Below are 13,992 nucleotides of genomic sequence, written 5' to 3'. Positions count from 1 at the left end.
GGATTGTGTTGAGCCCCTCTCAAGCTGGCCATGGGTTAGAGTCGAGAGGACCGGTGGTAAATGACTGCAAACATACCCTCCTCTTCCTCCCCAGGGCTCCCATTAACGGTAGTGGAAAAAGTATTCACGTTCTTTACTTAAAGGAGTAGTTCACCCCCAAAATGACTTTTTTTCTATTGATTAGTCACACCATGGAGTTCAATAATATTTTTGTTTTTTGTCGCACTCCTAAGAAAATTTGATTGGAGTAAATTTACCCCCATTGATTCCGGATGGGGACCCGAATCGATTTGGATCCCCATCCAGAACGAATGGGGATACATTTATTGTTATCACATTTTTATCTTAGGAATGCAACAAAAAACTAAAAATATTATTGAACTCAAGTCTCCATGGCGTGACTATATAAAAAATCCTTTTGGGGGTGAACTACTCCTTTAAGTAGAAGTATCAATACTGCAATGTAGACATTACAAGTAAATGTCCAGAATTCAAAATGTGCTTGAGTAAAAGTGTGAAAGTGTTGGCATCAAAATGTACTTAAATAACAAAAAGTGAAAGTACAAACATTTTTTGAAAATAGCAGATCTACAAGCTCGCAACGCGTTGCATCGCGACACGTTGTGAGCTTGTAGATCGGCTATTTTCAAATAGCCATGGTATAAAATAAGGCTAAATTGGTTCATGTATGTTTTATAATAATATTATAATTTATATATGCAAAATAACTAGTAACTAAAGTTTTAAAATAAATTTAGTGGAGTAAAAGTACAATATTTCGTTCCAAGATAGATAGATAGATAGATAGATAGATAGATACCTTTATTATCCCAAGGGGGAAATTTAGTAAAGATGTAGTGGAGTAGATGTAAATGGAAATTGCACATACTCAAGTAAAGTACAAATACCTCAAATGTGTACTTAAGTACAGTACTTAAATAAAAGTACTTAGTTACTTTACACCAATGCCCATTAACCATGAATGACGGAGACAGTGACAACACTGGAAGGCACGCGCTGGCCTTGTGGAGTCCCCCCACGCCACTGTGACTTTGAATTTGGATTTGAGGCTTTGAGTTTGAATGGCAGCCCGCTGCCCCCAGCCGAGCCTTGCTTGTATCTAGCTGTTTTCTATCATGGGGCTTTCCAAAATGTGACGTTTTGGATCAGTTACTCTTTGTTGCACTCGAAGACACTTTCATTATGCATTCATTTTCTGGCTGTTCTGTCGGGTTAGCCTCGCATCTTCTGAAATATATGCGCTCGAGTGCATGTGTGTCTACACAGTATGTGTTATTGCGACCGTTAGGTCGCAGTTACTTACACTCTTATACTATCCAAACCTCCACAAGCTGTCAGTCAGTCACGTCACACGTCACACTTTCCCCCTACTCATATCTCCGCCACCGTTGCCCCGATCCATGCCAAACTTTGCACACACACTCCTTGGCTGCCAAAGCACAACCCCTCATTTCTCACATGTCCCTCTTCTAGCTCCACCATAAGCCGATTCTTGCAAGACACATTTTTGGACACTGCTCCTACAGATTTTGCCCTAAAATCACACAAGCGGTACACAGTATGTCTAAAGTCATGTCATCAACATGGATCTGTCCCATTTCCCATATTCCCTCCTGATTGCCTACCATTGCCTTCTAAAGTTTGTGTATGCGACCTGATGGTCGCTTATCTGCTGATTTAGGGAATCTTACTGGTTCATACTGTAGGTGAATCCGGTCAACGAGGTTTAACTGGTTAAATGGATAATGCTGGCCAAAAACTGAACCTACAGCTCTATACTTTCACTGTTGCCAGCATAAAACAGTAAACGATCAACACTTTAACGTTATTGGCACAGTTAAACCCTCGTTTTACCATCCAGTATTGTAGTTGCATTAACAATGTGTTAGCTAAGCAGTTTGGTGTCCATGTAAAATATTTTATGAGTTTAGTAAATGTCCACAAACAAATGGCTCCGATCCATCAAAACTGCTTTTGTCTGTCACGCGGTTGACTGCAGAAAGTAAAGGTTCGCTACTGCAGAAATGTTGGCGTTGTTGAGATAAATAGATGTCTAGAAAGTATCCATGGTCACCCTGTAGTAAAAAAGGCTAGAAATATTCCTTTGTTGTATCTGTCGTTTGGGTTATTTATTGAAGGAAAACAATGGCAATGCTTGTTTTGCCCACAACAATCTGACCCTCAGGTGTTGTCATAAGAACAGTAAGCTCTTGCTTCATTAACTTTTAGATTTTGAGTTTTTTTGGGGGGCTTTGATTTGTTTTGGGGCTTTTATGCCTTTTATTGATAGGACAGTAGACTGACAGGAAATGGGGAAAGAGTCCGAGTGACACGCAGCGAAGGTCTTCGGGATCGGGACTCGAACCTGCGACACACTGTCAGGCATCAGAGCCTATGTGGTATGCGGCTGGACCGGTAGGCCAGTGGGCACCCAACAGTGAAATTGACATTCATAACTCCCAACTGTGGACCTGAGATAGAAAACAACTGCTGATGAGATGAGACCTGTAATTGCTACCGTAGGTCACAGTTAACTATGAAAACCGGCACATCTTGTCCGCGTATCCGGCTATCCGCGTATCTCTGTAGGTCACGCCTGGCACTGGTTCTATGGGTTTGTCGCTCTGACATCATGCTCCGACGTCACTGTGTTGTCAGGGGAACCACTCTAACAGAATGGGGTTGCCTCTCTGACATCACGCTCTGGCTTCACTTTGATGTCCCACTAACAGTATCCCTTTTATGCCCATATATGGAGTTCCCTTATGTCATCAATATTAAGCCCATATCTAACAGGACTTCATATGGGAATGCCCATATATGGAGGCCACATCAGCCACACTAACTGCTGGTTCTACACATAGGGATCTCCATGTATGGGCATAAAGTTGTATGATGTCAGATGTCATAGACATCATAGCGACAACATAACGAATAACTGAGTAAGCATGTTTGGGCTCCCACAGCATATCTCCATATACAGTACATGGATCTCCATTATGGGTACCAGGGGTCTCCATATATGGGTAACTGGTCTGATAAACATCACTGGCCAGATAGCCAAGAATTGGTGCGACCTCACCCTTTACGGCGAGGTCGCATGTCGCCCTGAGGCGTCGTACTAGTATATGAAATGATATGCATGGTGAAAAACCAGTGCTTAAGATTTACTTGCATTACATTCTGATTAAAACCAAACTTCCAGTTAACAAGACATGTGATATTGAGAACTGGTGGCGTTTCCACTTTAAGGCCAATATCCCATTGGCTTGCCAGTATTACAAAAACAGATGGCATCACACAAGACTACATAGGCCCCCAGCCAAGATATCCTCTCGTCTCTCGCACACTAATCTGCGATGGGTGACAACACTTGATACACTGTGAAAGTCCTGAGTGTTGATTTATCTCTTAGCGTGACCCTCGCGGGTCTGTTTTCACACTCGAGGGTTAAACGATCACTCTGGATCTGGCTAGGGCAGCTGTTCCCATTGGCCGTCCCTTCCACACAACATGTGGTACGGAGAGATCCAGGCTAACTGATGTAACTCAACCACAGCAGTGCAATATAGCTGAGTTAACGCTCAAAGACCTGGAACGCGCAAGTTGCGTTAGATTTGAACCACTTTAACCATTGTTTTATGCTTTAAACTATTGAAAAATAGCAGATATACAAGCTCACACCGCGGCACCGAGTGCCGCGCTGCGAGCTTGTAGATCTGCTATTTTTGAAAAAATCGTGAGAATGTGTGCAAGTCTTTGAATATCTTTGACCCGATCTTTGACCCGACTTCTAAATCCTTTCTCTATAAATCAGTCGTTCTCAAACTTTTTCATGTCAAGGACCCCCCAAAATGATTTGGCCGTAGACCCCCCATCTCAAAATATGTTGTTCCAGGGACCCCGCAGAAGCAGAGATTTGAGTTACAAAAGTTTGCTCTGAAAAATATATATTTGAAAAAATTGCACACATTTTCAAGATTTTTTAAAAATGGCAGATCTACAAGCTCGCAGCGCAGCACTCGGTGCCGCGCTGCGAGCTTGTATATCTGCTATTTTTTCAACATTTAAAGCATTCAATAACCCTATGCCTAAACGGGTTAAGTTCCTCTCTACTTAGCTCAGCAATACGACACCCAATACTTATTTTATTGCCACGTAAGGCAACCCGGGCACTCTGTTCCATTAAGTTGGAAAATACACGATTTTGAATTGTGTTATTTACGAACTCCCATCTTCACTGTGTGAGCATGTGCACGCAGCCACGCACGCACGCACACACACGACAGCACGCACACACACACACACACACTCACAAAACACACACATGCACACACAGGAGTACATGCGCACGGGGATGGCGCTGAGGGGGGAAATCTAACCTTAACGCAACCCGTGTCTCTCTGTCACATTAACCCATTTAGGGCCTAGAATTATTGAATGCTTTAACCAGTGAAACATAGCAGATCTACAAGCTCACAGCGCGGCACCGAGTGCCGTGCTGCGAGCTTGTAGATCTGCTATTTTTGAAAAAAGTTGTGAAAATGTGTGCAAATCTTTGAATATATGTATTTTCAAAGCGAACGTTTGTAACTCAAATTTTGCTTCTGGGTGGTCCCTGGAACTAAATATTTTGCGACGCAGGTCCGTGGCCGAATACATATCATTGTGGGGGTCCTTCACATGAAAAGATTTGAGAACCACTGACATAGTAGTCTCTCAAGAACAGACTAACTGAGCTCCAGTTAAATGAAAAGGACCTTTTCTTTGACGATGAACGGCCAGATTGCTGACACAGAAACATAGGTTTTTCAAAAAATCTTAGAAGCATTCAAAAGACACTTATAGAATCGGGTCAAGAAAATTCAAATCTTCACGATTTTTCAAAAATAGCAGATCTACAAGCTCGCAGCGCGGCACTCGGTGCCGCGCTGTGAGCTTGTATATCTGCTGTTTTTCAACAGTTAAAGCATAAAATAACGATACACATAATGTGTACCCCGTTCTGAACGGGTTAAAACGCCAATGTCTTTTTAATAGAGGTAACAGCTGGAGCTGACGGGGGCCCCGTGTGTGTCTGCTGACGGGGCACACAGCTCCGCGAGCAGCAGCAGCCTGGGCCTGCATGTCTGCCTGTCTCATTACAGTGGGAGAGGAGGAGGAGAGAGCCAGGGAGAGATAATACTGGGGCAGGGGTGTCGCACCAAACTCTGGGCCCTGGGTACAAGGATTCACTGCGGGGCCCCCCGTCAATGTTCTTCATAGGGGGAGGGGGCTAATGCACGCAACTGGCGAAAACAGTTGTGTGCATTAGCGCAAGATGACGATAAAGGAAATCATTAAATGGAAAACATTAAATGAACTTCTGAAAAGGCTTCTAAGCCTACACTAGCCTACTAGTAAAACTAGTGGAACCACGATCTTGCCACACGTGAATAATTGTGCTTGTAAACGATAATACAGACAATATAAATAGGGGGAGATCTGCTATTTTGTTTTTATCGTGAAAATTGTTACAAGTCTTTGAATATTTCAAATTCTTCTAAGGTTTTTGGAAAAGGTCATGTCAGTGGTGCTCAAACGTTTTCATGTGAAAGACCCCCAAAATGTCTATTTGGCCACGGACCCCCATCTCAAAATATTTAGTACCAGGGACCAACCAGAAGCAAAATTTGAGTTACAAATGTTTGCTTTAAAAATACATATATTCAAAGATTTGCACACAATTTTCATGACTAGCTCGCAGTGCTGCACTGTGAGCTTCTATATCTGCTATTTTTCAATAGCTAAAGTATAAAACAATGAAGGCCCTTCCTCCACCTTGGGCCCTGGTAACTCAGTCCCACTTTCCCCCCCCCGCTTGTGACGCCCCTGATGCTGGGAATGGAGATATGGGAGGGGGAGTAAGGGGGGGATACATGTTAGTCCATACACACACAGGCAGGTATTTGACACTGTTTTCTTCTTTGCATGTGTGTGTGTGTCCCTCGTGTTATGCCTAACGGCCTGCCACACGTGGGCCGGAAGGGAATGTCATGTCGGAGAGAGAGAAGATAATTCAACATTTTGTGTGTGATTTCCTCACAGCTGTCTCCCTACTATGGATCCCTCGAGAACTGAAATGTTTTTTTTACTATATTGCATGCGTGGGGGGGGAAAGTCTACAGTGTACAACTGTACAACTCACTAACTCACAGGTTCCCACGGTCATGACATTCCTGGAAATATTTTGAAATTAGAAAAATACTTTTCCAGTAGTGGAAAAGTTTTGGAATTGATCAAGGGTCCTGGAAGGTCCTGGAAAAAAAATAGCTATGGATTGTCTTTGGTTATTGATTTTGTTAATACCTCTGAAATGACAAATTAAACATTGGCCAAATATTAGAGGCAGAAATTGTGAAAATAGCAGATCTACATGCTCACAACACCTCGCAACGTGCTCGTCAGGGTGGGGTGGTCCCCAGTTAAAACATGATTATTTTGGGGGTCATTGAACCAGAACCATTGTCCCCCAGTTCAGATGGTGGTTCACTGGAAAAACCAAGGATTTGGTGGTTGCCGTTCCGAACCAACTTTTACGGTTCGGAACCAACTCCCGGTTCTCGGTGGAAAAACTCACCTCTGGTTCATCCCATAGGCGGGAGAAAGAACCCGAACCAGTTCTTTGCCGGTCGAAAAGCGCCCTCAGTGAAGGCAGTTCAGAACTTTTCAGGGAAACAGCTCAAATATTGGTTCTGCGCTGCGTGCGCCATGTTTTAAAAATCACATATTGGGACATGGTGTGGGATCTTTTTGTCTTTAACCCCTTGCTGTTGTGTTTTCCCCGCTGCAGTGTGCGCGGCTGAGTCCCCGGAGATGGCTCAACCTGCAGGAGTACCAGAGCAAGAAGCTGATGCAGGAGAGCGGCGTGGCCGTGCAGCGCTTCTACGTGGCCGGGACGGCGTCCGACGCCCTGGAGGCCGCAAAGAGACTCGGTCAGTTAGAGCGGACGCACACACGCACGCACGCACGCACGCACGCACGCACGCACGCACGCACACACACGCGCACACACACACACACACACACACACACACACGCATATATACATACACCATTGACTAGGGATGGGACGATAAGTGATATTATCGTGATTAAAAACACTCAAGATAATCGTATCGTGGAGATTTAATTCATCGTGATATCGTCCTCTGTCATGCACTGGGATCAATTCACCTTTTATTTGACGAGCTGATTTACCACTGTTTCAGGGTTGTGGCACTCGCCTTCGTCTTGTGCCACAACCCTGAAACGGAGGTAAATCAGCCAACAACCCACTCCCTCTCGTGGTAAATGGCTTACATAATATACGTACTTGATTTTTTTTTCACTCTCTACCAAAAAACTGCTGATCTACAAGCTCACAACGCGACACGTTGTGTGAGCTGCTATTTTTTGACAAATGTTCCACCCCAGTATAATGGATGTTAGGGATTTTTTGATTATTGCGATTTAATATCATAAATCGCGATTTCTTCGGTCACGATAATCACGATATGAAATGTTCATACCATCCCTATCATCGACATATGCAAGCTTATGTCGTTGTACTACAAGCATTGCTGCTTCCTCCCCCTGGAGGGACCAGGCCAGTAAGACAGAGCGTTTCTTTTGAAATAGGATAAGTCGGTGGTGGACAGAACATCAAAGCCACTGACTGCCCAGAGAAAATCCCTGATCACACACGGGCTAATCATTTTTTCTGCCATAGACTCTCTTCTCTCTTGCTCTCTTCTGAATTACTTGCAACGCTCGTGCTCTCATCCACAGACAGTTCTGAGATTTAACAGGGTTCCCGCGGGTCCTTAAAAAGTCTTAAATTGTCTTAAATAAAGAATCGTGAATTTAAGGTCTTAAAAAGTCTTAAATTTGACCAAATCTGACCGTAGGTATTAAATTTGAAGATGATGTTTTTAAGGCTAATGGGACAATTAAGCCATAAACATTTGTACGTATTCATTTGATTCGTTTATTTGATTTATTAATATTAGACGATGAGAGACCGCTAACAGGCTGAAGCGAGCAGCAGTCAGTGGGAAGAGGAGCTTGCGTGTTGTTCTCGGCTCCGCCCGTTGTGTCAGTACTGTGGTGATGTATGTGGATGCGGAAGAGGGTAGTTTAGTTTTTCAACAAAACAAGCGCTCCTTTGCCTAGCCTACCGTCACATCAACTGCCCTCCCTGTTATGTAGCGTAGCGCTCTCACATGACACTGTGAATGAGCACAGAGAGCATACAAGTAAACACACTTGGCGTGTAGTGGAGTTGTGCTTGTGGGCTGTGGAGTGGACTTCTTAAAAAGTTTTAGATTAAGACAATTTGCGATGCGGCCGTGCGCGATTCTGCATTGATGCGGGGATGTGACATAATCGATGTTTGTTGATTTTCCTCAACCATGAGGAATTCGCTAGCCTAGCTACATGCTAAGGCTATATTGTCCCGTTCCTTCTTCTGCCTGTGAGACAGAATGAAGCTGACAGTCATAAAGTCATTAGTCAGCCCGTTTTCAAAGAGGAGAATCCACCAATCATCTGTGATTTACAACAGCTGTTGTACCGAGCGTTTTTACGTTCTACACGCTCATCAATACACCGCGTATCCCCTCTCCTGACTTAGTCCCGTTCACTCAGTAATATAATAATTTAACTCGGTGACCAGGGTTGCCAACATTAGACAGTCAGAATTCAGGAGATTTTTGGGGGGGCATATGGAACTCTGATTTTGATAATTTTATTACACTTGCTGTACTTGCACTGGAAAAGGATGGGTACAATTTCAGCAATTAAAACGCCAGAAGTAGGTGTATAGAATTTGATTTTATAACTGAAGCAATGTAAGACCCATATGTATAGGCCTACTAATATTCACTACTTAAGTGGATATCTCACTATGATTACATGGGGGTCCGTTCTGGGGGAGGACTAGTGATCTCAGACTGTCTGAGATTAACATTGAGGGGTGGCATTCTCAGCTGTGAAATATGCCTGTCTTCTAAGACAAGTCCCTAACTTGGCTATTTGGATCTGTATCCACAAGTTTCCGCGGGAGTTTACTGGAGACTATCAGGACCAAACTTCCGGGTTTAACAGCAGACATACAAGCTCACGTCGCGTCGCAGATGCAACCCGTTGTGAGCTTGTAAATCGGCGGCGGAACCTCGGTGCAGACGCTTGCGCAATGCACTATGGGGTGTAGGAAACTCGTGGATATCATAGGCTTTATTATATTTTTATTGTATATTAATATTTTATTTTATTTTGCTGCTTGTATGTATGAGTCAGTAAATACAGCATCTTGTAGTTGTAATTCACTGCAGAAGCTGGGTTTATGGTTTCAAAAGACAATATTGTGCATCTCCAATTCTGAATAATGGTGACAGGCCACGGTGGTCTGCTGACCCACCTGCTGTCCGAATACACACACGATCCCCAAGTTGTTGTTCTCCCTCCCAGCCGTTCGCCCTGGGTGTCTATCCAGCGTAAAGATAATCGGGGGTGAAATTATTTACTATTCTGTCCCTATCGTGACATAACTCGGACTGCGCTGAGTCGGCTCATGCGACCTTGGTAACGCTCGACATGGCTACTCGCTTGCTTTAGCTCGCTCGGCAGTGTCTCACGTGGATCAAGGTCGCCTGAGATGGCGCGCCTCCGTCATCTCCACCGCCATCGCGGTGAGCGTGAGGTAGGGCGAACGGCCCGGGAGGGCGATTTGGGTCTTAAATTACATTTGTTGAGGTCTTAAAAAGGTCTTAAAAAGTCTTAAATTTTACTTTTAAAATGGTGCAGGAACCCTGGTTAACAAGGTGCAGACTGTGGTCTAACCGTGCCTTTCCTGCCTGTAAACTTGAAAAACGTACCGTATGACCTCTGTTTGTGTCCCCCTTGACACACACACACACACACACACACACACACACACACACACACACACACACACACCCACGCGCACGCAAACGTGCAGATGGCTGTAGCTAATCCCTGCTGAAGCCTTATCAAGTTTAATCGTGTCTTCTTGCCATTTGCTTGGGTGCGATATAGATAGACCGTGTTTGGCTTGTCGTGCTGTATAGCGTTCCGTGCCTGCTCACTTTTTCATCACTGCACTCAAGCAGGCTAATTTGTTTCCCACTCTCTCTCTTGTTCAGCTCCTCACGCCTTGGTTATAATGTTGTATTCTGTTAAATCATTGTCCCCCCACCCCCAACCCAAGCCCCTCACATACAGGACTGGGCATACTAGGGGTGGGCAATATGGTATTACAAATCGTTGAGATACAATGTCTCCATGACATGCCTTTTCAGAGATATCGTATGTACTGTGATACACTTAGGGAGCCTTATAAAGAATCCTATTGAATTGTTAATACAGAGATTCATTGCAGAATTCATTTAAACCTGCATTTTCGTCTAAATTAGTAGTTCTCAAACTTTTAAATGTCAAGGTCTCCCCTTAACAGTGTACAAATGAAACCAAATGGACCCGTGGCCGTAAGGGTCCTTTTAGACCTCCCAAAAGGAACCCAGAGAGTCCCTAGATCCCACATTGAGGACCACTGGTCTAAATGGTCTGTTACTCCTTTTTATTTTAGTTTGTGTTACCTTTGTAGTGGTTGTACTGTTAAGTAACTTAAAAAATAACCATAAAAGCCAACATGAAAAAGAATCGTGATAAGATTGTGTATTGTGATACAGCTTGGAAGAATATTGTGATATTGTATTTGTCCATATTGCCCACCCCTAACTGGGCAACAAAGTCTTCATTTAACACTTCTCTCCTTTTCACACACAATGCACGCAGACAGACAGACAGACCCATCCTCTTTCTCTCCCTCTCTGCTCTCACTTACCAACCGGGCACATTCACAAACTGTGTGGCACACACTGTACTGTACACACACACAGCACCCTCCAGGCTCTATATTTTATTCAGTGCCCTCTCTCTGCTACAGCCATGACTCTTGGTTGTGCATCTAGCTTTGGTTGTCGGCCAGCGTGTTGCGGTGTTGCTGACTGTTGCCGGAGTCCTGTTTTGTTCTGTTCTCACTTCTCAGTGGCCCCTGGTCCCGATGCGATGCGAAGGGAGATAATCTGAGCACTGGGCAGAGCACAGAGGATGGAGTATAATGTATTTTTCTTACAGTCCCGCCCTGGCTCGGCCTGGGGGGAAATCTGGAGAGGAAACGGAGCTCAGCAACAGAGGACAGGGACATGCTGGGCCCCTGATTCAGCCCGGGAAAAAGAGTTGGAGAGGCCCTCATTGCGCGCTATAGAGAGAGATCTCTCTCTATAGCGCTGCTGCTACTCAAAGATTTGCCATTTCAGATCATGACAAGTGACAAGCCAGTGGGCCAATTACTGTACATGAGTTACCTTTTGGGGGACTGCCCATAATTCCGAAGGTTCATTGTTCCGAAGGTTCATTAGTCCGAATTTAGTTAGGGTTACTGAGGTTAAGGTTAGGGTTAGAGTTGGGGATAGTTTTCTTAACAAATTCGGACTGCCATGGCACCCACAGTGCGAGGCGTTGTGTGCTTGTAGATCTGCTGTTTTCACTACTTTTGTGCAACGGCCTTGTATGATGAAGCAGGGCTTTGCTTTGCGAAAAGAAATTATACATTTGAAACTTGGAGATACGAGGTTTCAGTGACGATTTACTTTGTTGGCCGCCCAGCCCCCAAAATGGAACGAAGGCCAACATTTTATTTTTAATTTTTTTCCTAATGGCCGGCCTGGACCGGCCAGGAAATGAACCGGCCGTTCGGGAGTTGTCCCGCTTTTCCCAATGGCCAGCACGTCCCTGACAGAGGAGGAGGGGAAGGAGACAGAGACAGCTGGACAGAGCTATGGCCGTGGCACTTTCAGCCGTCTCGGCGGACACCCGGCTAGCTGGAGCCTTTCGGCTTGCTGTGTAATCTCCGCTTATCTCCACGGACACAAAGGGTTCTCCGCGCGCGTGCGCACATAAAAATGTGTATGTCCTTCAACTTTAGTATTCGTATCTGGTGACCACTGCTGGCTGGGAACAATGTATCAATGCTCCGTTTGCCCCGGTGCACACTCTGCGTTTTATGTGCTCAGGCGTCTGTGTCTGTGTACACGGTGCTCTTGGGCCATGTTAGGTCACAACATGAATGTGGCTGGCAGAGAGAGAGAACAGTAACCTCTTTAGTCAGGCACAGTTTAGCTGGTAAACCTACTGAGAGGGGGTGTGTGTGTGTGTGTGTGTGTGTGTGTGTGTGTGTGTGTGTTTGTGTGTGTGTGTGTGTGTGTGTGTGTGTGTGTGTGTGTGTGTGTGTGTGTGTGTGTGTGTGTGTGTGTGTGTGTGTGTGTGTGTGTGTGTGTGTGTGTGTGTGTGTGTGTGTGTGTGTGTGTGCGCGCGTGTGCGTGCGTGTGCGCGTGCGTGTGCGTGTGCGTGCCTGCCATGTCATGCAGGGTTGTTTTTGACAGCAAATTTTGATTTAGTTTTAGTCATAGTCTTTTGAATAAAATGTCATTTAGTTTTAGTCATAATTTAGTCACCTAAAAAGTTTTAGTTTTAGTCATATTCTTTTGAATAAAATGTCATTCAGTTTTAGTCATAATTGAGTCACCTGAACATTTTATTTTTAGTCTAATTTTAGTGGACTAAATATCATACGATTTTAGTCGACTAAATCTACAGTTGATTTTGTCAACTCAAACTCAAATGTATTTTGGCAGGCAGAGAACAAGAAAGACTAGGTGCTCAGGAGGTAGCAGCAAAGTTAAAAACGTGTGGTGGGTGCTACTAGGATCAGTGGGATAAAACTTGAAAAAAGAGAAGGAGGATCCGAGCACTCAAAAAATAATAAAAAGGAGGGGAACGGACGTAAAAGCAGTGTACTTTATTTCAAGACATAATAACCAGTAAGACTCGCTAATCGGGAGATAAGCGACCGTTGGTCGCTTATCTCCACAAATAGGCCAAAAGTTTGTTTTACCAATTATCAAGACATACGGGCAGTTGACAGTTTGCCATGGTTACTCATTGAAGTTGAATCTCCATATATGGAGATAACCTACGCATCACACTAAGTCTGACCTCACCAGCCCATATTTGGGCATGAGCAACTTATGTCTCCATATATGGAGATATGATGACATCACACAGTCCTCAGCCGATGATGTGGCGTGATGTCATACAATACACAAACGAGCCCTACAGTATAAAGGGGCAATTCTTGCCAGGAAAGAAGCATTTCTTCGACTCAGACCTTATCGCCAGGGTTGGCTTATAGCAGCTGTCGGTAGGATCATATATGGATTCTGTTAGTGTGGATCTCCTAACAGGGCATCATCTGGGATACAATCCCTTTTATGCCCATATATGGAGATCCCTAACAGAATCCCTTTCATGCCCATATATGGAGATCCCTAACAGAATCCCTTTTATGCCCATATATGGAGATCCCTAACAGCATCCCTTTTATGCCCTTATATGGAGATCACTAACAACTAACAGAATCCCTTTTATGCCCATATATGGAGATCCCTAACAGAATCCCTTTTATGCCCATATATGGAGATCCCTAACAGAATCCCTTTTATGCCCATATATGGAGATCCCTAACAGAATCCCTTTTATGCCCATATATGGAGATCCCTAACAGAATCCCTTGTATGCCCATATATGGAGATCCCTAACAGAATCCCTTGTATGCCCATATATGGAGATCCCTAACAGAATCCCTTTTATGCCCATATATGGAGATCCCTAACAGAATCCCTTTTATGCCCATATATTATGGAGAAATCCCTGCTCTGAGTATCTGACATCAGTGTGATGTCACCTGTTTATGCCCATATATGGAGATCCCTGCTCTGCGTATCTGGTTGCTATGGTAAACAGTTGGTTGCTAGGGTAAAAAAACATGGTTGCTATGGTAAACAGTTGGTTGCTAGGGTAAACAGTTGG

At 44.3% G+C, this 13,992-nt stretch overlaps 1 protein-coding gene across 1 annotated transcript in view; it reads left to right on the top strand.

Annotated features, from left to right (window-relative positions):
- suclg2 (succinate-CoA ligase GDP-forming subunit beta) overlaps nucleotides 1-13,992 on the top strand; it is a 276,376-nt gene that overhangs the window by 58,299 nt on the left and 204,085 nt on the right. The window contains exon 2 of the mRNA XM_080727868.1: nucleotides 6,854-6,995. Within this exon, the coding sequence (XP_080583994.1) occupies nucleotides 6,854-6,995 (142 nt within the window). The remainder of the gene's footprint in view (nucleotides 1-6,853; nucleotides 6,996-13,992) is intronic.

This window comes from Nannobrachium achirus, assembly GCF_963921795.1.
Source record: "Nannobrachium achirus genome assembly, chromosome: 6".
Lineage (NCBI taxonomy): Eukaryota > Metazoa > Chordata > Actinopteri > Myctophiformes > Myctophidae > Nannobrachium > Nannobrachium achirus.
This window is presented reverse-complemented; position numbering and strand designations above follow the sequence as displayed.